Source organism: Pan paniscus, chromosome 21, assembly GCF_029289425.2.
Source record: "Pan paniscus chromosome 21, NHGRI_mPanPan1-v2.0_pri, whole genome shotgun sequence".
In the NCBI taxonomy this organism is placed as follows: Eukaryota; Metazoa; Chordata; class Mammalia; order Primates; family Hominidae; genus Pan; species Pan paniscus.
This window is the reverse complement of record NC_073270.2, coordinates 69,019,199-69,042,418: the sequence shown is the minus strand read 5'-3', so window position 1 is coordinate 69,042,418 and position 23,220 is coordinate 69,019,199. Positions and strand designations below refer to the sequence as shown.

Here is a 23,220-nt window from a genome sequence, read left to right as displayed (position 1 = left end):
CAAACAACCTGAGGCTCCCCCTCCCTCCACAACTGGCCACACCTTTGCTCTCCGACCTTTGGGGCTTGGAAGCTACCCCCTCACCTGCGCATGAGCCTGGACTACAGATCTGGGGTGGCTCCCCGCAGTGCAGAAAACCTGACCCTTGGTCTTCTGTTAACCCCTCCTGATCCCCGGGACTGTGGGACACACAACCAAAATTAGGAAGGCAAGAATCCTCAGTAATTCATAAAATCTCGAGTGGGGCAGGAATTCAGGTTGCCATGGGAAACCCATCTCAGGCTCCTCAGGCGGTAGGTGGCAGTCAGGGAGCCTGCCCTGCCACTGAGTAAAGACCAAGTGGCAGCCCTGGCCCGGCCACCTGCCCTGATCTCCCGCTGTTCTGCCCCCATGGGCTTTCCGACCGGCTGACACTCTGGCTCACTGTGTCCACGTCCTGCTCCTCTCGGGCCTGGCTGGGACCCTTCCCTGCCTCCAGCACAAGCTTCTTCCGGAAGCGCAGGCTTTACGGGGTTCAGCCCCATCCAGACCCCAGGACCTGCCCTGGACAGCTGGGTCCTGCCTCCACCGTGCACAAGGCCTCAGGCTGTCCCAACCCGAGGCTCCCTAGGCCCCTCCCGCGCAGGCAGGAGGCCGGTCCAGGCAGTTGGAGCAGACCTGGCCTTCAGGTCTCAGCCTTCCAGCAGAGAAGCTCCCTGTGGGAGATGGGCGAGCCCGGCTCACTCCCTCCTCCTGAGTCCTCGGCCCGCCCGCCCGTGGAGGGGACCTGGGTCCAGGACTTCTCCAAGCCAAGGAATCTCTGAGACTCTCAGAGAAAACGCCTCGCGGATGCGGGTCGCTCAGACCCCCCACGGGGAAGGTTGATGGGGATCTCACGCCGGAGGGCGCACGGCGGGAGCCGGTGCTGGGCAGGTCATTCTGCAGGAGGGGGCGGACGCCGGTCATCCCTACCGCGTCCGGGGCGGGCTCCCCTCAGCTGCGGGTCTGTCCTGGGGCCGCGGCGCCGCCCCTCGCTACCCGAGAAGCCGCGCCATCGCCCCTTTAAGAAGGGTCCCCCTCTCCGGCCGGCGCGAAGCCCCCAGGGGCCGCAGGCGGGGGTGGGAGGGGAGACGCAGCGCAGCTGTTACCCGGGGGTGGGGCTGGGCCGGGGGTTGCGGGGAGGGGGGAACGGGATGCAGAGGGGGCGGGGTCGAGGCTGCGGCGCGTGGGGAGCGGGCGGAGAGGGGGCGGGAGCCGAGCGCGGGGCACCCGGGGGCCTCCTGTATAGGCGGGCACCATGGGCTCCTGCTCCGGCCGCTGCGCGCTCGTCGTCCTCTGCGCTTTTCAGCTGGTGAGTGGCGACCCCTCCGCGAGCCTCCTGGAGACCCCGGTGCCCGACCCACGGCGGCTGCGGGGTCCCGAAGCGTCCCTCCGCCCCGGGGCCCGTTCGCTGGGTCCCGCGCCAGCTCCGAGGGGGGATGCCTCGGACCCCGGGCTGCTACGGCCGAAGGTGGCGTCGCCTGCGGGGCGTGGGGAGTCGCGGCGCCGGGTCCCGTCCCCGGTGTGCGTGCGCGGGGGGCGGCCGCGGGTCCGGAGCGGCGGGGACAGGTGCGGGGCAGCGGCTGGATGGGCTGGCGGGACGGAAGCCTTCGGGCGGGGCCGCCTGGACCCCATCGCCTGGGGAGTCGTGTGTGGCCCCGGGTGCGCGCCTGTCTCTGTGCGAGCGTTTCCCGCAGCCGGCCCCGGGCGCCGAGTGAGCGGCCAAGTTCCGATTCTGAGATCCGGGTGGGGCGATGACGGAGGCGAGAAGGGGCTGGAGCCGATGCCCGGGGCGCAGCGCGGGCGTCTTCGGTGTCGGGATTGGTCGGGGCTCCCTCGGCCAAGTTTCCATTCTGCCCCGGAGTCCGAAGCTCCCTGGGACGGCTGGGAGGCGGATTCTTTCCCGGAGCCCGGTGCCCTCGGGGGAGGGGGCTAAACAAAGGCCTCGCCAGTCCAGGCTGGGGAAGCTGCTTTGCTTCGATGCTAATTGGCCCTGGGTCTCCCGTCTTAAAAAGGAAACGATGCTTTGTGGGCTGCGGAGCGCAGCTGGACCGCGCGCCTCCCTCCTCCTCTTGAAGCTAGAAGGGCCAGAAGGGGCTGTTTCAGAGTTTTGAGCAGCAAAACCCTCGGAGTCCGTGGCTGTGCAGCTTGGGTGTCCTGAGCTCGGCTTAGGGGCACGGGCTTGCGGGCGGACCTAGGGACGGCGGAGGCATCGTGTCCTTCCTCCAGGAAGGAAGGAGCTTCCGGAGCTTTCCGGGGAGGCCCGCTGGGGCCGCGGAGATAACCTGAGGTGCTGCAACAGGCTGGGGGGCCCAAGGACCATCCCAGGCCTTGGAACAGTTGGTATCTTTCAGTGAGTGGCTCCTCAACGGCAGGAGTCCCTTAGGAGACTGGTGGGGAGGGGCTGGAAGCAGGAATGGGGAGAGCAAGGGTGTGCACTCGAAGACTCCAATGCCCGTCGGATGACCTCATGAAGGACAGGCACCAGCCTGGACGGTACCCCAGTTTGGAGCATGGCCAGTGGCAGCTGGTGATGCGTGGGCGTCAGGAAGCGAGGCTGCTTTGGGGGACACTAGTGACATTGGTTTCCATCTGTTCAAGGTGGTGTGAGGATGTGCTGGGGTTGATGGTGCTGGGGTTTGGGCGGGAGAAGTGGGTGCTTCAGTCTCAGGTGCAGGGTGAGGCACGACTGTGCTGGTCGGATGTGACCTCAGGGTGCAGAGGGGTGGGTGGGGTCGTGTTCCCGTTTCACGTCTGCGGTGGACAGTAGACAGATGGGCGCACATGCAGGCCCTTGGAAATTTGGTTGCAGCCAAGAGGGAAAGAGTCATTCTGGCTTGAGGGCTGCAGGGCTTCACTAGCAGACCTGGGGACTCTCCAGGGACTGGGCAGAGCCGTGTCCTCTCAGGGCCAGCCTCTAGGGTCACTGCTGAACCGCAGCAGGGAGCTGTCAAAGGCCTTTTGTCCTGGCCGGGTTGGCAATCTGGCAGCCCACTGTGCCTCCTCTGCCTTGGGGAAGAAGAGTCCTTGACCACAGCTCTAGTCACTGCATGGGGGTGGGGGGCCCGGGAGGAAGGGCGGGGGTGTTGGATAGCCCTTTTTTTTTTTTTTTTGACAAGTGTGAGAATTTTGTGTTACCAAGCTACAGGACAAAGGGCCCAGGCATCTCTTCTGAGCGCCTTTCTCCCCAAAGAACAGTGTGAACTTTGCTGGCTCTGAGCCGGGCTGTGCTGCGTCCAATTCCCAGGCTCTGCCCTGCTGCATTGAGGAGACCCTGGGAGCCAAAGGCCCAGGAAGGGGTTTGGGGCTGGGTCCTGGCAGGGCCACCAGGGTCACCTGCTTCCATGGTGGCATGAGCCTCCCTGCTCATGCATGTCGCCACATGTCATGGAGCCCTGAGCCTCTGGGAGCCTTGGCTTCGAGATGAAAAAGACGCCCCCAGCCCCTCTGTGCTGCAGGGTCTCCATTCTGGAGTCAGACCTGAGGCTGCTCCTCAGGCCGAGACCCCTTAGCCGAGATGTGCAGCTTGCCCCAGCCGCCAGCCCAGACCTCACAGAACTGTGCCCGGCGTAGGCAAAGTGGGCCAGGGCAAGAACTGCTCCCCTTGGGGGGCTCGCTTACCTTCCCCCTGGGGCTCCGGCAGGGCAGACATCCCTCCTCGTAGGTTAGTGTCCTCCGGGCAGGATGGGGAGGCCTGAGACTAAGAGTTTCCTGGGCGGCTAGCCACCCAGGTCCCAGGCAAGAGACCAAGGGCACGAGATGTTCCAGTATAATAAAATATATAATACAACAATAGTTATACTAGATATAGGTCATAGACATGATTATATATGAATATCATTCATCATTAGTTTGTAGCAATTACTCTGTTCCCATATTATAATAATCCTTGCTCTACAATCATAATCTAGGAAAAACCAGGCCATACAGAGATAGGAGCTGAGGGGACATAGTGAGAAGTGACCAGAAGACAAGTGTGAGCCTTCTGTCACGCCCAGACAGGGCCACCAGAGGGCTCCTTGGTCTAGCGGTGACGCCAGCGTCTGGGAAGATGCCCGTTGCCAAGTGGACCGTGGTCTAGCGGTAGCGTCAGTGTCAAGGAAAAACACCCGCTACTTAGCAGACGGGGAAAGGGAGTCTCCCTTTCCCCCGGGGGAGTTTAGAGAAGACTCTACTCCTCCACCTCTTGTGGAGGACCTGACATCAGTCAGGCCCGCCCGCAGTTATATGGAGGCCTAACCATCTCCCTGTGATGCTGTGCTTCAGTGGTCACGCTTCTAGTCCGCCTTCATGTTCCATCCTGTACACCTGGCTCTGCCTTCTAGATAACAGCAGCAAATTAGTGAAAGTACTGAAAGTCTCTGATAAGCAGAAATAATGGCGTAAGCTGTCTCTCTCTCTCTCTCCTCTCTCTCTGCCTCGGCTGCCAGGCAGGCAAGGGCCCCCTGGCCAGTGGACACGTGACCCACATGACCTTACCTGTCATTGGAGATGGCTCACACTCCTTACCCTGCCCTTTTGTCTTGTATCCAATAAATATCAGCACAGCCTGGCATTCAGGGCCACTACTGGTCTCCGCATCTTGGTGGTAGTGGTCCCCCGGGCCCAGGTGTCTTTTGGCTGGGATGGGGGATGGGGGATGGAGTGGCTGGGGTGGGGGATAGGGCGGCTGGGGTGGGGGATGGGGTGGGTTCCACAGCATCTTCTCTTCTCTGGGTTGTGCTTCACCAGCACGTGGGAAGGAGCTGGTGACGGGTGGGGCCGAGTGCACCAGTCCCTGCAGTTAGCGGCCTGGTCATGGCTTTGCTCAGGTTTTCTTGGTCTCCTAAATATAAAATACCAACTTTATATTCCTCAGGCACCTTTCCCTCCCCCCTCATTGGTTCTCTCTCAGCCCTGTGTAGAGGGCCAGTTCAACAGAGTCCTGTAATATCCTGAAGTGGAGGGCAGACTGCCTGCCTGCCAGAGAGCAGCCTCACCAGCCCTGTCCCCAAGGCCGAGATGCAGGCAGCAGGCTGGGGCCTCGGCGTCCAGTACTCTTGTGAACCCGCGTCCGTCCCTCCCGGCCATCCGACCCCCCCGAGTGGCGTTTTCTGGGCTGTGTGTCTGTCACCTGGCCCTACAGTTTGTGATTTAGAGCAGCCCCTGGTGTTCCCATTCTCCAGATGAGGAAACTGGGGACAGAGGGGATGGGGCCTACTCAAGGGAGGAACGCTCGCGCGGGGACAGACGGCGACACACGGGGACACAAGGGGGCCTGTCAGGCTGTTTTGGGGATTCTTCTTGGAAGAGCCAAGCACACAGTAGATGCTCAGTGCCTGCACGGTGGTGGTCATGGGGCAGGAGTTAGAGCCCTGGCGTCCTTCGTCAAACAAAGGTGTGGTGGGCGGGTGAGGGAGGAAGTCCCTGCTGAGATCCTGTCACCTTGGCCCAGTACCTGGCTGGCGGGCCTGGGGCCTCCCTCGGGTCCACCCTTCATGGCGCCTGCCCTGCTCCTAGGTCGCCGCCCTGGAGAGGCAGGTGTTTGACTTCCTGGGCTACCAGTGGGCGCCCATCCTGGCCAACTTTGTCCACATCATCGTCGTCATCCTGGGACTCTTCGGCACCATCCAGTACCGGCTGCGCTACGTCATGGTGGTGAGTCCTGGGCCTGGCCCCCTTTATGGGCAGGTGGGTTGAGGTGACCAGGATGGCGGCTCCCATGGCACCATCCTGGCATATTTTCCTGGACACCACTGAACACCCCACAAATGCCAACCCAGACCCCTGGGTTCAGACCTCTTTGCTGCCTGGACATCTAGAATTCTGGTTCGGACGGAGGGGCTTTTCCGAGGCTGCTTGAAGGAGCAGCTGCATATATTGGGGGGCCCCAGGCACTGAATGCCTTCACGAATTCATCCCCTCAGTAGCCAGAGATCTGGGTGCTGCCATGATCCCTGCTTTACAGATGGGAAATCAGGCACAGAATCACTGTCGCAAGCCCAGGGTGGGACCTGGACCCCAGCAGACCCCTGGCCGTACTGTCCTTGCTGCATCCTCTGGAGAAGCTGAAAAAATGTTCAGAAAAATGTCTCTCTGCTCAGTCAGCATTTTCATTCAGTGCAGAACCAAATCATCGGTCCAGACCAGTAGTTTGCAGCTGACTTTTCCTGTAAAGGGCAGATGGTAAATACCTTAGGTGCTGTGGCCCGTGCAGTCCCAGCGCAAAAGCAGCTGGGCTGTGTGTGCACAAATGGGTGTGGCTGTGTCCGCAAAACTTTATTTACAAAAGCAGCTGGCAGCTCTTTGGGGTGCTCTCTTGGGGGTGGCTTTTGGGGTGCTCTGCAGTGGAGGCCTGTGCTGTCCACGTGTAATGTCGGCCCGGTGAGGCGAGGACAGGTCATGGCAGCTCAGCCAGGGATGCTGTGTCCGTACGCTGACCTGCGCTGGGGCTCCCTTGAGCTGCCTGTCCCACCGCCTCATTCCTGGGGCACCCACGTGGGAAAGCTCTGAGACGTGTCCCAGGGTGGGCTTGGGGGACCCCTTTCTCCATGCTGTGCATCTGGGGGCCGCCAGACTCAGGAGCAGAGGCCGCCTCTCCTATGCGATCATGGGACCCCTTCCCCCGGGGGCTGGATGCAAGCAGGTGTGCCCGGGAGCTGCGTTCAGCCGCCGCCCCATCCTCTCCTCTCCCTAGTACACGGTGTGGGCAGCCGTCTGGGTCACCTGGAACGTCTTCATCATCTGCTTCTACCTGGAAGTCGGTGGCCTCTTACAGGTGAGTGCAGACTGGGGGGCAGCGCGAGGTCCTTCCCTGGGGTCTGGGCCGGGCCCCTGGTAACACCCCCTGTGTTTGCTCTTCATCTGTCGTCTGAGGCAGGGGCTCAGTCTGTGCATGGCTCTGTCCCCAGCACCCAGAACAGCCCTGGTCTGTAGTTGGTAACTCAGTAAAGGTTTGGGGAAAGACCAGTGATTTGATTGGTGAAAGAAAGGCGTCTGTGGGTATTGGCAGGCGAGGGGGCTCCAGCTGGGGAAGAGGGGCCTCAGAGCAGGGGCAAACCCTGGCAGAGATGTGCAGGTGAATGGACACCACCCTCCTGGGGCCACGTGGGGTCCTTTGTCCCAGCCCGACCAACCCTCCAGGCTGGTAAATCCTCATGCCTCCTGCAATGCAGGGAACCAGGGGAAACGGAGGAGGGGGCGGTGGGAAGGGCCATCACTGAGCCGACCCTGACCGAGGCTGTTCAGGGGAAACAGGGTGGGGGGGGGTGGGGGGCCATTGCTGAGCCCACCCTGACCGAGGGTGTTCAGGGGAAACAGGGCGGGGGCCATTGCTGAGCCGACCCTAACCGAGGCTGTTTCAGGCACTTTGCTTGCAGCTCAGAGGTTGGTCCTAAAGCCAGGGTGGGTGGATTTTGGTCTCCCCCAGGGGCTCTCTGCTCTGGCCGGTGTAGCACAGGTGGGCACTGGGGCAGGTGCCCAGCCAGGCAGACGGGCCCCCGCTTCCTGGAACCACACCTGGGGCTGCAGCCGGGGAGACTGTCCCGAGGCAGACACACGTCACATGGCAGCTTTGGCCAGCGACACGAGGAAGGGGCCCGGTGCCCCTGAGAGCGAGTTCTGGGGTCTGGGCAGGGAGGCCTTCCTGGAGGAGGAGGTGTGTGGGTCGAGGGCAGGCGCAGGAGCGGCTGGGAGGGCCTTGGTACTCCTTTCCCCACCATGGCTGGAGCCCCGGGGGCGGGGTGCAGTGGGAGGACAGGGGAGGTGGGAGGACAGGACCTCCCCTTGCCTCGGTGTGGTGGCGTCCCCGCAGGCTGCAGTGGGTGAAGCCGCCCACCTCCTGGTACTAACCGGCCCTGCTCCTGCACCTCTCCCCTAGGACAGCGAGCTACTGACCTTCAGCCTCTCCCGGCATCGCTCCTGGTGGCGTGAGCGCTGGCCAGGCTGTCTGCATGAGGAGGTGCCGGCAGTGGGCCTCGGGGCCCCCCATGGCCAGGCCCTGGTGTCAGGTGCTGGCTGTGCCCTGGAGCCCAGCTATGTGGAGGCCCTACACAGCGGCCTGCAGATCCTGATCGCGGTGAGCGTGGGGAAGGGGGCCCCCGGGTGGGGATGGGTTGATGGGGGAGGGGACACGGAGCTGGGGGCTCATCTCCCTGGGGCGGGGCCAGCTGATCTGGCCTCAGGCCTGTCTCTGCCTTCCTCATCCCCCACCCTTGCTGGAGAGGTTAAGGTATCACGGGTGGGTCCCATGTGGCTGGCACCTCGGTGCCTCCTCTGCAAACCACCTCCCCCAGGCGGGGCCAACCCAGGCGCTTTCTCAATTGAGCGTGGTGTTTGCTGTGGGGAGTGGGAAGGACTCGGATCAGCCGAGACACCCCGCCTCTGGCTTTGACGGCCCCAAGGAGGAGGGGCATGCATCTTCCTGACAAACCCATCCATGCGTGTCCCGCCTGTTCCCTCGGCTGCCCCGAGCCCATGCCAGTCACAGGAAGTGGACAGAGCCTGAGGCTGGGCTGGCAAGAAGCCCCTCAGCCTTGTCGGGAACCCTGGAGTATGCACCTGGCAAGGCTGGCGCCACGTAACCCAGGTCTGACCGGACAGGGATTCTGTGGCCCCGGGTGGCGCTGAGGAGCAGCTGTTGCTTGTGCGGGAACGGGACTCTGCCGTCCTCTCCGGCCCTGCATGGGTTGGTAGAGAACAGGGGCTACGATGTGCTCCCGGTATGGCCACACGGCCACTTCCCCGCTGTGCCGCCTCTGTGAGCCTAACAACCTCTGTGTGCCTCAGCTCCCGCCTCTGTAAAATGCAAATGGTGCCAGTGCCTTCCTTGAAGTGCTCAGAAAGAGGCAAAAGCTGAGGCGGGTGTGTGGAGGGTGCTCGGTCAGTGTTTCACCTCAAGAGCTCCGGGGGCAGGGCCAATGTGACTGCAGCACGGCTGGTGCCGTCGCTGGAGGAACTTCTGACCGATCTCGAGGCTCCCTGGCTTTCCCTGGTGCGCACGGTGGTGTCGACGCAACACACCAGGTGGACCTGGGGCTTCCAGGAGGAGGCTCCGTGGCCGGCAGCTGGCAGTGGGAGCTGAATTCCAAATCTAAGGAGCCTGTGGCCTGAGCACACGTGACGGTGCGGGTGGCCTCGTGAGCTCCCGGGGCTCCTTCCTGGGCTCTGCTCTGGTCCTGCAGGAAATCAGGCCAGGAAGGTGCTGCCCCATAGCAAGGGGCCACAGACGCACCCTACCAGCTCCAGTCAGGGCCTGTTTCTCCCACCAAAGCCAGTCAGCAAGGCACAGAGGGGGCCCCAATTGCCCCCAAAATGTGTGGAACCCAGGTACCTGCCACTGGAGGAGAAAGAGCCAATTTCCCAAGTGTGCACATCAAAGCTCCTGAGGTTAGGCTTTGTGAGGAGGCAACAGAAAGGAAGCTAGGCCGGGCGCGGTGGCTCACACCTGTAATCCCAGCACTTTGGGAGGCCGAGGCAGGCGGATCACGAGGTCAGGAGACTAAGACCATCCTGGCTAACACGGTGAAACCCCGTCTCTACTAAAAATACAAAACAATTAGCCGGGCGTGGTGGCGGGCGCCTGTAGTCCCAGCTCCTCGGGAGGCTGAAGCAGGAGAATGGCATGAACCCGGGAGGCAGAGCTTGCAGTGAGCAGAGATCACGCCACTGCACTCCAGCCTGGGTGACAGAGCAAGACTCTGTCTCAAAAAAAAAAAAGGAAGCTTGAGGGGAATGAATGAAGAGTCTCTCGGAGGGAGCTGGCGTGCTATGGGAGCCGAGGCTGGAGGAGTGGGCGCTCTGCATGGTTGGGGAGATGGGGCCTCCTGTTGGCTTTTATCCTGACTCCCAAGGATGGGAATTTCTTTGATAGGATGTAGTTTCTAAATTCCAGCCAGCTAGTCCTCGCTGGGAGCTCGCCCCTGCTGTTTGCTTTGGAGGGTCTGGGAGAGGCTGGCGGCTTGGTTGGCCTCTGCCCAGCTGTGCTGGGGACGGAAACGGTGGTGGCAAGAGAGTCGTCTGACAAGGCCAGGCTCTGGGGGGTGGGGTGCGGGGCCTGCAGATCCCAGGCCTCCATGCAGCAGGGAGAGGGGAGAGCTTTGGGGTGGACCTGGGGCTGGAGCCAGGAGGATGGGCAGGAGGCAGTGGTGTGCAGGGCGGGGAGCACGGGGGTGTGGGACAGAGGTGGCCTGCAGGTCCCCAGGCAGGAGGGCACTGGCTGGAAGGGGCATCTTCCAATGGCTCCCCAAGCTTGGCTGCCTGTTCAGCGCCACGGCCAGCTCCGGGATGGGGGCGTCTTGGGCTCCTTTGGGGTGAGGAGGGGGACGAGCCATGGAGGTTGCCCACCCTCACCCCTGCTCCCACCCTGGCCATGGCATGGAACCAGAAATGGCCATTTGGGACAGCTTCTTGAGTTTGTCTCAATATCAAGGAGATAGGTCTGCCTACTTGGTGGTAAGAGAGGTCTCCGGGCCCCTGACTGACCCCTACTAGAAAGGAGCTGGATTTCCAGGAAAGCAACTGCCAACTTGCCTGTACCAGATGGGGTGGGGGGTCGGGGGGACGGAGCCCAAGCATGTCCAGCCTTGGGGCCTGGCCTGCATGTCCTGTCTCCTCTCCTGGGCACGGTGGCCTTCACGGGGGGCTGTTGGGCCAAGTCTATGGAGGAAGAAACCAAGACCAGAAGATGAAGTGAATTTTTGAGGTCACCCGGCTGCTGAGCGGTTGGCCTGAGGTGCAGCCAGGAAGGTTTCCTGCCTCGTTCCGGGGTCCCTCCAGTCACAGACCCACTGCTGCCTCCCTCGGTGTCTGTGGCCTGGAGTGCCCCTGGCCAGGCCCTCTCGCTCATGCTGTTGGTGTTTCTGGCTGCGGCAGCACTGCCCCCCCTTTGCCAGAGCCCTTTTTCCCTCAGTGGCCCTGGATGCAGGTGTCTGCGAGGTGTGTGGGGCTTTGCAGTGGCCTGCCCTCTGCCCTGGACTCCCAGTCCCTCCCCTCTCCCTGCCTGACCCCTGCCCCACAGGCAGCAGCCAGCCCCCAACTCTGCCCGGAGTTGCCCGCTGGACCCCGAGTCCTCAGCCTGTCTCTCCTGCACTTTGCCGGGCTCAAAACCAGAATCCCAGATGGCTTGCTCCACAGAGGAGGAGGAACCCCTGGTGGCTGCTGGCTGGAGTGGGCTGGGGCCAAAGGCAAGAGGCCCGAGGGGACGCAGGGCTGGGACTGTGCTGGCCTGGGGTTCATCCAGCCTGGGCTTCTGTGTCCTCACCCCGCTCCCTGCAGCCACTCAGGCTGACCTGCTCATCTTCCCCACCCAATATCCATTATCCTCACCCACCTGCCCCCTACCCAGTTGAGTGGGGTGGGGTGGAAGGCAGGGGCGCGTCCGGAGCTTGAGAGCTGAGGATGCCCACGGTTCAGCTCTCCCACTCCAAGTCACAGAGGAGGGACCTGAGGTCCAGGAGAGGCAGGGCCTTGGTGGTCAGGGGCGCTCCGGTGCCTCCGCCCACATTGCTGCAATGACACCCCGCAGGCTCACCTGGCCGCACTCACGCCCCTGACTGTGGTGTCTTTCAGCTTCTGGGCTTTGTCTGTGGCTGCCATGTGGTCAGCGTATTTACGGAGGAAGAGGACAGCTGTGAGTATGGGGCCTCTGCAGGCAGCGGGGCGGGAGACGGCTACAGAGGTGGCAGCTCTGAGTCTGTCCCATCTGGGGCAAGGCGAGAGACCTCCCCACTTGGAAGGGACCTCACGCCCAGCAGGGCCTTGCTCACGGCCGTAGACCTGAGTGAGGACTCGCCACACACCAGGGAAGAGATTAGCAGAGGTCCTAGCCTGGGGGCTCCAGGGGTCAGCTGCCCCCCGGTCCAAGGACTCCTGTGCTTCGGGCTGGGCCTGCCCTTATGATCCCCGCAGTGGCCACGGGAGGAAGGTCTGAGCTCAGACTGCCCAGGTCCAGGCCGCTGCAGCCTCCAGGCAGATCAGAACCGGGCCCCATGGCCAGGACACTCACATCAAGCCCTCGGTGGCAGCCTGGACCCATCTAGGCAGCTCAGAACCGGGCCCCGCTGGCCGGGACGCTCACATCAGGCCCTCGGTGGCAGCCTGGACCCATCTAGGCAGCTCAGAACCGGGCCCCGCTGGCCGGGACGCTCACATCAGGCCCTCGGTGGCAGCCTGGACCCATCTAGGCAGGGTTTCATTTTCCCTTTGCTCGCCAGCCCCTGTCAGCTTTCCTGTGATTTGCAACACGAGTGGTCCACACTCAGGCGCCCTCGCTGGGCCCCCTCGTCCTGGTGTGGTCTCACAGGAAGACCCTGTGGAGAAGGATAGAGCCGGGTGGGGAAGGGCAGACGCCAAGCAGGGTCTGGGTGTGGCCAGGGGTCCCGGTTCCTATGGACAGAACTATCCCTGGGGTCAGAATCCAGTTCAGAACCATCTGTCCCCAGGACTCCAGGGGCCATGGGGTCAGCAGTCCACGTGTCAAAGGGCACCCTACCCTCAGACCAGGCCTGATTCCAGAGGCGAGGAATGCCCTCAGAGCCTCGGCCCCCAGTGCCCAGCATCCCTCAGCCACTCTGCTGCTGATCCTAAACCATCACTCAGAGCTCAGCCAGCTTCCTGGGAGGAGGCAAACGACTGGTTCCATTCAAACATTTTAAGATGGGAACCCCATTTGAACCTGGGGTTCAAAATGCCTCGACATTGCCCAGCAAGCCCCTGCCGCCTGCTGGCTGTGCAGACACAGTGTCAAGGAAGCCATCGGTCTGAACGTGACGGAGGGCGGTGGGAGAGTGGGTGGAACACGGTGCAGCCCCTGCACAGGCTGGAGGACCCGGGCTGTCCTACGCCCGCCGTCCCCCCAGGCCATGTCCCCGCACAGGCCGAGGATCCGGGCTGTCCCACCCCCACTGTCCCCCGATGCCGTCCCCACACAGGCCGAGGACCCGGGCTGTCCCACCCCCCTGTCCCCCCAGGCCATGTCCCCTCTGCTGTCATGTCAGGGCTTTGGGCACTGTCTGTGCCCCCAGGGACCCCTTGGGCTTCTTTCTCTGGTTGGGCTTGTTTTCCACTCTGACATCCTTTCCATTGTGTGGGTTTTGTTTTATTTGGGTCTTGATTTCTTTCAGTTGATTTCATTGGTGGATTTGATCCATTTCCTCTCTACCATGTCAATGAAAAGCCACCCAGTCTCTTGTCCAAGCAGGCGTACTTGTAAGTATGGCTGGCAGAACCTGCTCTGCGGCCAGCCTGGCCAATCTGGCCCTCACAGCGAGAGGCTGCCTTCCTTGGGGGCCTCACCAGGCACCTGCCTGTCTGTTCTGCCATCCATCCGTCCATCCATCCACCCTCACTTTTCTAATATCTGCTTCATACCAGGCTCTGGGGTGGTACTGGGGCTGCAGAGACCTAGGACCCAGTCCCAGAAGCTCAGAGCCCAGCAGAGATGGGGCCTGTGGAAGGGGGTTGGGTCCAGGAGTCGGCTCTGAGTCAGGGGCCGCAAGGGTGTCCTGAAGAACCACTTCCCAGCAGGCGGCATGGGGGTGCTGTAGGGGTCTCTCTGTGGCAGGAGCTGGGGCCCTGGTTTCCTATCTGGCAGAACCAGACTTGTTTCTTGAAAGGCAGTGTCCACAGCTCTGCAAACCCCAGACTTTGGCATGGGGTGCCGGGGCTCCCAGCTGGCCTCCTCTGAAATAGCTTTTGCCACACAGCCCGCCCCGTACACAATCCTAGTTTGGGGCTCAGAATAGGTGACTGCACCGCCCCGGGCTGCCCAGGCCCCCAGAGACACCCGATGGCACGCCCCTGGGTGGCCCCTGGCCCTTCTCTCCTAAAAATGAGGGCTGTCCCGGCAGGGGCCGTTCAAGGTAGCAGGAGCCCAGCTCCCGTGTCAGAGAACAGGGGAATAAAGACCTGGGAAGGGGTGGGGTCACACGCAGACCCTGAGCCAGGGACCCAGGCACACCCCTGGGTGAGCCCCCTCTCCACTCCCAGCCCCACAGGCCAGACCCCACTGAGATGTCAGCAAACAGGCACAAGACGCTGACCTGCCGGCACAGGGAGAGGCAGTGGGGGCTTTCCAGAGCCTCAGCCCCACCCATCTCCTTTCTGCCAAAGGCCTGAAGCCGTCCCCTGCTTGGACTTTGTTCCATTTCAGGTTCTCCAAGGGGAGGGGGTGGCAGCCCCCAGTGGCCGCCCCAGCCCTGTTCCCCCAGGTGCTCTCTGACCTTGTCCCCACAGGCCTGCGTAAGTGAGGAAACAGCTGATCCTGCTCCTGTGGCCTCCAGCCTCAGCGACCGACCAGTGACAATGACAGGAGCTCCCAGGCCTTGGGACGCGCCCCCACCCAGCACCCCCCGGGCGGCCGGCAGCACCTGCCCTGGGTTCTAAGTGCTGGACACCAGCCAGGGCGGCAGGGCAGTGCCACGGCTGGCTGCAGCGTCAAGAGAGTTTGTAATTTCCTTTCTCTTAAAAAAAAAAAAGAAAAGAAAACATACAAAAGAAAAGGCAAAACTCCACATGCCCACCTCCTCTGGCAACGTGGGGGTCACAGCTCTGCCCCCAGGCCGTCGTCTCGTCGAGGAGCCCCTCCCTCAGGTGCCCACCTGGGGCTGCTGGACCCTCGGGCTGCAAGCACTGCTGCTGGGATGCAGCCTCCCCAGGAAGTCAATGTGAGGCCCGAGACCCCTCAAGCGGTGAGGGCCCCTGTTGAACATGGAGGGTTCCTAACCCCAAACTCGTGCCAGAAGAACCCCCACCCCACCCAGGAGCTGAGGCTGATGGAGCCCTGGGGTGGGGGCTGGGCTTGACCAGGAACAGCAGAGCCAGGCCCCAAGGCATAGGGCAGGGCACAAGGTGGTGACGAGCAGGCGGTACTCTTGTAAAGGGGGGTCTTGGGCAAACAGTCCCAAAGGCTCCCCCAGGTATCATCAACTTGGTAAATAAACAGGAACATGGCCCTCGCCCACTCTCTGGAAGATGCCGAGCTTGGGGGACAGTCAGGGGTACAATCTCAGGTGGGGCCTGTGGCCTGCCCGTTCCAACAGTCCTTAAAATACTGGAGGATAAGCGCGAGGGGAAGGAGGTGAGGGGCCTGGAAGGGGGTGTCTGTGGGAGTGGGGGAAGTTTGGGGAGCAGCCTGGAGCCAGCTGGACCTGGGCAGGTGCTGCCCTGCCAGCCTGGAGAGGTGGTGACCTGTGTCGGGTTGGGCGGGTGGGGAGGCAGCTCGTGGTCTGGAACAGGCTGCTGGGTACATCCAGGGAAAACCCACTTTATTTCTATTCAGAAGCATCCAAACAGGTACAGTTAAGCCATCCCCCACGCCAAGCAAGGGCCTCCTTCTCCACCCTGGGCGGTGGTCGGGGAATCAGGGCTGGTCGGTGCTGGATGGACACCAGCTCTGCCATCCTCAGCAGGCCCAGAACACAGTCCAGAACAGGCAGAGAGGGGCAGGGAGCCCACTCCGCAGCCCACCTGGCCGGCCATGGCACCTAGAGGGAGAGGAGGGGTGGGTGAGTCAATGGCAACCGACGGGGCCCACCTAGCCAGGGGCCTCAGATCCCAGAGTTCCCTGCCCGACCACTCTGTCCCCCACCAGAAGATCTTCAGACACATCCCGGGGGTAACTACAGAGGCCCTGGGGAGCCCCGAAGCGGTCACAGCACCTGTCCCTCGGCCAGCATGGGGTATCCCACCCACTTCTCTAAGAACAGGTTCACACACCCCCTTCCCGTGCAGGTGTTCCCACCATGCCTTGGCCCCGGGTTGAAGCCAGGCCAGTGTCTCGCTTGTGTAAGCCCAACCTGGCCCACCCCGTTTCCCCAAACGCCTCCAAAGCCGGCTTTCCTTGACCACTGAGGAAAATCAAGGCCGAGAGGAGCCAGCAGGCGTCAGTTAATGCAGGCAGGCAGAGCTGTGGTGGCCGCCAGGGCACGGTGCTGAGAAGGACCAGGCCCCAACCTAAGCGTCAAGGGAGGCAGTAAGATTGATGGGCGCTATCAGCGGGACCTGGGAGCGGGGTAAAAACAAGCCGACGCTGCCACCCGGGAAGGGCCTGCATGGGTTCAGGAGGGCCGGGCACGGCCGGCTCAGGGCCCCCTCCGCAGGAGGGCTGGCTGCGCTTGGTGCTGGGGCGCTCACCTGGCCTAGGACAGGAAGGTGCGCACGCGGCTGCGGACGGGGGCTCTGCAGATGGGGCACAGCTGCAGGCCGGGGGCACACTCAGCACAGACCAGGTGGCCGCACGGCACAAAGACGATGGACACGGCGTGGTCCAGGCACACCTTGCATGTCCTCTCCTCCTGCAGCCGCCGCAGCTGCGCCTCCACATCCCCGGCTCCCGGGGGCTCAAGAACCCACCACGCCCTCTGGGCCTGGGCTGGACTGACCCCTCCTAGGAGGACAGGCCTGCGAAATGTCCCCACACCCTGGCCCCCACCCTCTATGGGCCATGGAAGGTCGGGGTCTCCCAGCCCTCCCCTGCCCCAGCCCTCACCCCAGGGGGTCCCGAGCCTGCACCTGGCTCCTGGGCGCTTTCAGACTGGACCTCTCTCCTGGGTGTGGGCAGCTCAGGGTACCCAGAGGCAGGGACTGTGGACAGTTAGGATAGACTTGAGGCCTAACTCCCAGGGAGAAGGCCGGGCCGGCCCAGATAACAGGTCTGCAGCCTGTGGGGTCCAGTTCTGGCCGGGAGTGGAGGGGCTGCAGAGTATCCCCGCTCCCGACACTTCTTCCCACCCCTCCCACAGCATAACAGGATCCAGAGGCTTCCTGGAGGTGCCACCAGAGAGCCTGTCCCTTGTCCAAGGCCCTCTGCACATCCTGCCCATCTGGCAGTAGCTGCAGATGCTGTGTGCTGGGCACTGTTGGGGGTGGTATGGCGACGGGCAATGGGCTGTGCCCAAGGGGTAAGCTGGGAGAGAAGCAGAATGGGGCCTGGCACTGGGGGAGGCCCCTGCCGCCCGGCCCCCACCCTCACATGGCACAGCCCCCTGAAGCCAACCCAGGCAGCAACGTCACACCCTGTCACGTGCCCGTCACTCTCCCTGCTGTCTGGGAGGGTGGGGACACCCAGTGGCCTTGGCCAAGCACAGGCTGCAGGCGCACAAGGAGTCAGCAGGGGTGGTGTCAGCTCTCACCAGAGGGGGCCACAGGGGCTGCGTCTTCCGGTTCTTCCCACGGGTCCTGGAAGGAGCCAGAGACCATCAGGCCTTGGGGAAATAGGAGGGGCAGGACCCCACTGCCACCCGGAGCCCCGAGGAGAGGTGGCACTCACCCAGGAGCCCAGCAGCTGGGAGTGAGTCTCCTGCACACTGTGGACAAAGTCTCTTCCTTTTGACCGGAGCAGGAACTGACAGCTGCAGATGCCCCAGAGGTGTAGGTTGGGGTTCAGGGCCCCCACTGTCTGCTTCAAGCCCTTGGATCCCCAGGGGTCAGGGTTGGGCCCCCTCCTCCCGCCACCCTGCAGTGCCCGTGGGCATGGGTGAGGAGGGCTGCTTTGGAGACGCCTCCAATGGGGCCTCAGGGTAGTCCCATGGGAGAGGCATTTCTGCCCCCAGCAGCCCTTCTGAAAAGGGGCCCTCACAGGAAAAGTGGGTACCTGCCGGCCAGAAGCACCTCCCACAGAAGGGCCTCCCCAGTGCCCTGTGGGGCCAGGGAGGCAAAGCAGGCCTGGTGTTGGGTCGACAGAGCCGTTGGGGGCCCACCCCCGACCCATGATCAGACCCGGGGCCCCGCAGGGGCAGCCGGTACCTGGGGAACCACTTGGCATGCTCCGTCCAGGGGTCGTCCCCGCGCTTCCAGCTCTGCAGGCCCCCATGGCAGAAGAAGCACCTCACCTTGTCCTGATGGCCTGGGGTGCGGAGAGATGCTGGCCCCAGCCAGGTCCCACCCAGTCCCCGGGCCCCCGGTGTGTCCTTCCAAGGCTATGAGAGCTTCAGCTGGAGGGGAGCTCCCAGGTGGCAAGAAGGAGGAGGGGGTGGGCAGGGGGCTTGGTGGGGGATGTCACTTGTACCTCATTAGCATCAAAGGTGAAAAGGGGACAAGGGTGACTGGGGTGCCGGCCAGGATGGGCGAGAATGTTCAGGAAAGGACTGAGCTGGCATTTGCATTGTTGCCAGAGTGAGCAGTGGGGGCCCCCCAGGGCTTGGTACATCTATAGCCCTGGGGCTTCAGGAGCCAGAAGGGCCCCTCCCCAGGTCTCTGCTTCCCCAAGATGGATTCCCAGTGAGAAGAAGAAGGGAGGCTGCCCTAGAAGGCCAGTCTGGGGCCAGGCTTGGTTTTAGGAACTCACGCCTCCCTTTGGGGGTGGGGGACCCGTCATCTCTCTACCTCCTGGCGACCCTGTCCCCTCATCGGCATCCATGCGATACGTCACCTGCCACTGACATCACAGGTTTGGGCCGCATCGGGCACTGGCCCTCTACCAGCCCCAAAGACCCCGGCTCTGCACCTGCCATGCCTCTTGCCTGGCCTTTGCCTGCTGAGCCTTGGACCTCCAGGGAGGTGGGTGAGCTGGGCCTGCCCCTTCACGCCACGGCTTCTGACTGTCCCAGCCACTGTCCCCCTGACCAGCTGTCTTAAGTTGGTCCAGCCTTACCAGGATGGTGCCCCCCCAGAGCCCACTGCTGACAATGACCATGGCTGTGCCAGTATTTGTAAAGCCCTCGGTGGGCCCTGCTGCCCTGTCCTTCAGCCAGGAAGTGGCAGAGCTGGGACCTGAACTCAGGTCTGACCACATGGTCTGCAGCTGTAGGGCGGAGGAACAGGCCCAGGCCAAGACTAGGATAGGTACTCCGGGGACTTGATTCAGTTGGGGAAGACCAGACAGTAGCTGCAGGTTGGGACCTGGAGACATTCCCCACAGGCTGAGCATCCAGGACCTTCTGGCTGACCACTGCCTGCCTTGGTCACCCTGATCCTGTTCTTTAAACACCTCCTCTCCCTGTGCAGAACAGCAGCGGGGAAGGTGAGGGCCCCAGGCAATGTCAGCCCCACCCACTTCTATCACAAAGGGGTACTTGTGCACCAAGCTGGCGGCCTCCACAGCTGAGACCCTCAGACTGTGGCCAGAGGCAGCCCCTCCTCACATCCCACGGTCTGAAAACTCAGCCAGCAGAGACTCCGGGGGAGGGTGTCAGGCACGAGCCCATGGGCACTGGAGGGGCTTGCAGGACCACTGCTCCGTCATCAGGCCAGACCCTTCCTGTTGGGGGATGGATGCTACGGAGGAGGCAGAGCCCTGGGCTGGAAGGGTCCAGAATCGTGCCCAGGCCCACGGCAGGAAGGCCCCCCCGCCCGGGACTGACCTGTGTGGAAGAAGCCGGCAGCAGCCAGCAGCTCGGGTGGCACCTCAGCAGTCAGCGGCCAGTCATAGAAGGAGGCCAGACGCAACTCCTCAGAGCCCATGCCGGGGAAGGCAGGCCCCCTGGACAAGGTGGCCCCGGCACCCTCCTCCTCTTCCTCCTCTGTCAGGGGCCGCAGCTGGCCCAGGATCTGCCCATCCACGTGGTCCCAGGCTCTGCAGGTGTCCAGGCCTAGGACAGGGCTGCCCAGAGAGCCGGGTCCACAGCGCTCCTGCGTGGGACCATCACCGGCTGCCCAGTGGCTCGGCTGTGGTCCACGGTGCAGGCACTTGGCACTGTCTTTAGGCCCCATGGAGGGAACACTGGCTCTGACCAGGTTTGCAGCAGAAATGGGGGCTGATGGCCAATCTCAGAATATGCTCAGCTGGCCCTTCTGGAGCTCCTGACCCCCGGGGCCCACCCTGGGGACAGCAGGGATAGGCACAGGCCTGCCACCAGACACCCTGGGAGGGGAGTATCCCAGGGCCCACAGCTTTCTGGAAGTGGCCAGGGTGGCCTCTGGGGTCACATGCTCTGTGCAGCGGGGGCGTGTCATGGGGCCCCTGGCAGGGTTGCGGATGCCGCTGACTGCACGTGGGCAGGCCACGTCTCTCTGAACAAGACAGGAAGGAACTGAGCATGGAGACCCCTCCCCAGGCTGGTGCCTGCCCCAGGGCTGTAGGGGAGGGGTTGGGGAGCTGGAGATGATGGCTCCAGGGTCAGGTGCCCAGGGCAGCCTCCGGAAGCAGAGAAGGCTCAAGGAAGGACATGTGAGCTGTGCTGCCTGTGCAGGCAGGGGCCGTGACCTCCCACCTTGCAGGGGTGACTCTAGCCTCACAGGGGCCTAGGGCTGCATCACGCAGAGCAGGGAGGCAGGTCACCCGGCTGTTCTCTGAAACATCCCTCTGCCCCAAGGGGCCTCCACAGGTCTGGGAGCAGCTCTTGTCCTCAGGCCAGGAAGATCAGAGCAAAAAGAAGGGCCCGAGCTGCCCTCACCTCCCGCTCCCCCTTCCCCCCTTCCCCTTCCCCACTTCCCCCTCCTTCTTCCCCTTCCTCCTCCCGCTCCCCCTTCCCCCCTTCCTCCTCCTCCTTCCCCTTCCTCCTCCCGCTCCCCCTTCCCCCTTCCTCCTCCTCCTTCCCCTTCCTCCTCCCGCTCCCCCTCCCCCCTCCTCCTCCTTCCCCTTCCTCCTCCTGCTCCCCCTTCCCCCTTCCTCCTCCTTCCCCTTCCTCCTCCCGCTCCCCCTCCCCCCTCCTCCTCTTTCTTCCCCTTCCTCATCCCGCTCCCCCTCCCCCCTCCCGCTCCCCCTCCCCCCTCCTCCTCCTTCTTCCCCTTCCTCCTCCCGCTCCCCCTCCCCTTCCTCCTCCTTCTTCCTCTTCCTCCTCCCACTCCCCCTCCCCCTCCTCCTCCTCCTTCCCCTTCCTCCTCCCCCTCCCCCTCCTCCTCCTTCTTCCCCTTCCTCCTCCCGCTCCCCCTTCCCCCCTTCCTCCTCCTCCTTCCTCCCCTTCCTCCTCCCCTTCCACCTTCCTCCTCCCCCTTCCCCACTTCCTCCTCCTCCTTCTTCCCCTTCCTCCTCCCGCTCCCCCTTCCCCCTTCTCCTCCTCCTTCCTCCCCTTCCTCCTCCCCTTCCCCCTCCCCCCTTCCTCCTCCTCCTTCCTCCCCTTCCTCCTCCCGCTCCCCCTTCCCCCTTCTCCTCCTCCTTCCTCCCCTTCCTCCTCCCCTTCCCCCTCCCCCCTTCCTCCTCCTCCTTCCTCCCCTTCCTCCTCCCCTTCCCCCTCCCCCCTTCCTCCTCCTCCTTCCTCCCCTTCCTCCTCCCCTTCCCCCTTCCCCCTTCCTCCTCCTCCTTCTTCTCCTTCCTCCTCCCCCTTCCCCCTACCTCCTCCTCCTTCCTCCCCTTCCTCCTCCTCCTTCTTCCCCTTCCTCCTCCCCTTCCCCCTCCCCCCTCTTTCCCTCCTTCCCCCACCTCCCCTCACTTTCCCCCATCTCCCTCCACCTCCCTCCGTACCAGCCTCCCCAGGTAGCCAAGGGAGAGGCTCTGATGCCCCCAAAAGAGGATTACTCAGTGTTGGCACTGGAATCGGAGTTCCTGAGGTCTGCTGTGACCCTGGCTGCCAGTCCAAGCTCCACACTGTGCCACGCCGCCAAACCCCACAGTGAGGGAACAGGGAGGAGGACTGAACCCCAGAGAAGCCAGGGGCAGAACAGGAACGCCAGGGACACCTGGGCGGGACAAAAAGGACAGCTGGATGGGGCCCAGACTTCGACACCCCCCAACCCCCGACTGAGCCCTCAACCCCAGCAGACCCAGCTCATCCACCCACCTGGCCCTAAAACTCCCTGTCATCCTTCAGCCACTCTCCCCTGCTGTTCCGTCCTGGATGGGAGCGTGCAGGCTCACAGAGTTTGGAAGAATAAAGAGGAGTCGCACGCTGCAGGGCCGCTGGTTGCCACGGGGAGCGCAGGCGGGCAGGAGAGGGTTAGCTGCAGTGAAAACCGTCCCTGAGCTCGCCTGGAAGCCTGGCCCGCTCTCTTCCCACTGCTGAGCCGCATAGACCCAGCTGCTGCCCACCACACTTTCACACCTGCCCCCCCACCCCCACTCACGGCGGGGGCTGCACCCGCCCTCCCAGGAGGCCTCTGGTGACTGTTCTGGTCGTACTCAGGCCAGTGTTGCCAGGCCCCAGCGAGACCCCCAACCCTTTCCTATGCGAGGCCCAGAGCCACCTGGTTTCCTGCAGAAATCAAAGTGAAGGGTGTGGCTGGAAACCCCTCCCAGGCTCTTAAGGCCTCTGGGGTGTCTGCAGGCCCTGCTGAGGATAGAGCCCAGAAGCCAGGGCTGCAGGGGGCAGAGGGAGAGGCAGCAGGAAGCTCAGGGGCATAGGAGGGGAGGGCTGTCGGGAAAGGGCCTGGGGGCCGGCAAAGGAGTTAGGCTAGACACGAGGTAGAACTTCCCAGCGTGTTTTCTGGGATGATCTCAGGGTACCACGCCTTCGCCCCCTCCCTCTCCTCCAGCGCCCACCTCGCCTTCGCCCCCCCGTCCTCCAGCGCCCACCTCGCCTTCGCCCCCTCCCTGTCCTCCAGCGCCCACCTCGCCTTCGCCCCCTCCCTGTCCTCCAGCGCCCACCTCGTCTTCGCCCCCTCCCTGTCCTCCAGCGCCCACCTCGCCTTCGCCCCCCCGTCCTCCAGCGCCCACCTCGCCTTCGCCCCCTCCCTGTCCTCCAGCGCCCACCACGCCTTCGCCCCCTCGCTGTCCTCCAGCGCCCACCTCGCCTTCGCCCCCCGTCCTCCAGCGCCCACCTCGCCTTCGCCCCCTCCCTGTCCTCCAGCGCCCACCTCGCCTTCGCCCCCTCCCTGTCCTCCAGCGCCCACCTCGCCTTCGCCCCCTCCCTGTCCTCCAGCGCCCACCTCGCCTTCGCCCCCTCCCTGTCCTCCAGCGCCCACCTCGCCTTCGCCCCCTCTCTGTCCTCCAGCGCCCCCTCAGCACAGCGGTTACCTTTGGTCACTTCAGCAAAACCCCGGGTGTGGGCCTGGGGCCCTTTCAGGAGGATGTGGGCCTCAAGCTGGGTGGATTTGCTGCCTGGTTCCCAGTCCGCCTGCAGTGCACTGGGGAGGTGGGACGAGGGGCCACTGTCTCCAGCCTGCTTCTTCCAGGGGAGAGACACATGCAGCACCCAGGTTTGCTCTGAACTCTGAAGCTGGGGACCCTCTGAGGTGGGCAGGCAGCAGAGGCCACTGCCATGGCCTGTTATGGGACCCTCTCTTCCCACTGCTTGGGGCTCGGAGAGAAGACAAGGTTGGGGTCACTCCTGGAAGTGGAAGGAAAGGCCCTGGGGCCCACTGGGGAGTTGGGGTTAGCTGGGCCATAAGCCGAGCCCCGCTCCTCCGGTGGGA

At 63.4% G+C, this 23,220-nt stretch overlaps 2 protein-coding genes across 7 annotated transcripts; one reads left to right on the top strand and one right to left on the bottom strand.

Annotated features, from left to right (window-relative positions):
* The first annotated feature begins 928 nt into the window (after positions 1-928).
* On the top strand, positions 929-14,954 carry NKAIN4 (sodium/potassium transporting ATPase interacting 4). 6 transcript variants are annotated; one of them, XM_034946927.3, is made up of 7 exons: positions 932-1,330; positions 5,518-5,655; positions 6,695-6,775; positions 7,877-8,074; positions 11,566-11,626; positions 13,119-13,203; positions 14,230-14,954. In XM_034946927.3, the coding sequence occupies exons 1-7, from the start codon at positions 1,277-1,279 to the stop codon at positions 14,237-14,239; spliced, it is 627 nt and encodes a 208-aa protein (XP_034802818.1). In that variant the 5' UTR covers positions 932-1,276; the 3' UTR covers positions 14,240-14,954. The 6 variants fall into 6 exon arrangements, with proteins under 6 accessions (XP_034802820.1, XP_034802819.1, XP_034802818.1 ...); XM_057300920.2 differs by lacking the exon at positions 932-1,330 and adding an exon at positions 1,356-1,489; XM_034946931.3 differs by lacking the exon at positions 932-1,330 and adding an exon at positions 1,515-2,308.
* A 247-nt stretch (positions 14,955-15,201) lies between these two features.
* Positions 15,202-20,312, bottom strand: BIRC7 (baculoviral IAP repeat containing 7). The gene is made up of 7 exons (XM_003809900.5): positions 19,296-20,312; positions 17,740-17,839; positions 17,264-17,345; positions 17,127-17,172; positions 16,507-16,578; positions 16,129-16,381; positions 15,202-15,479 (listed from the first exon to the last, which is right to left on the bottom strand). Exons 1-6 carry the CDS (start codon positions 19,642-19,644, stop codon positions 16,134-16,136), a joined length of 897 nt encoding a protein of 298 aa, XP_003809948.2. The 5' UTR covers positions 19,645-20,312; the 3' UTR covers positions 15,202-15,479; positions 16,129-16,133.
* Positions 20,313-23,220: the final 2,908 nt, after the last annotated feature.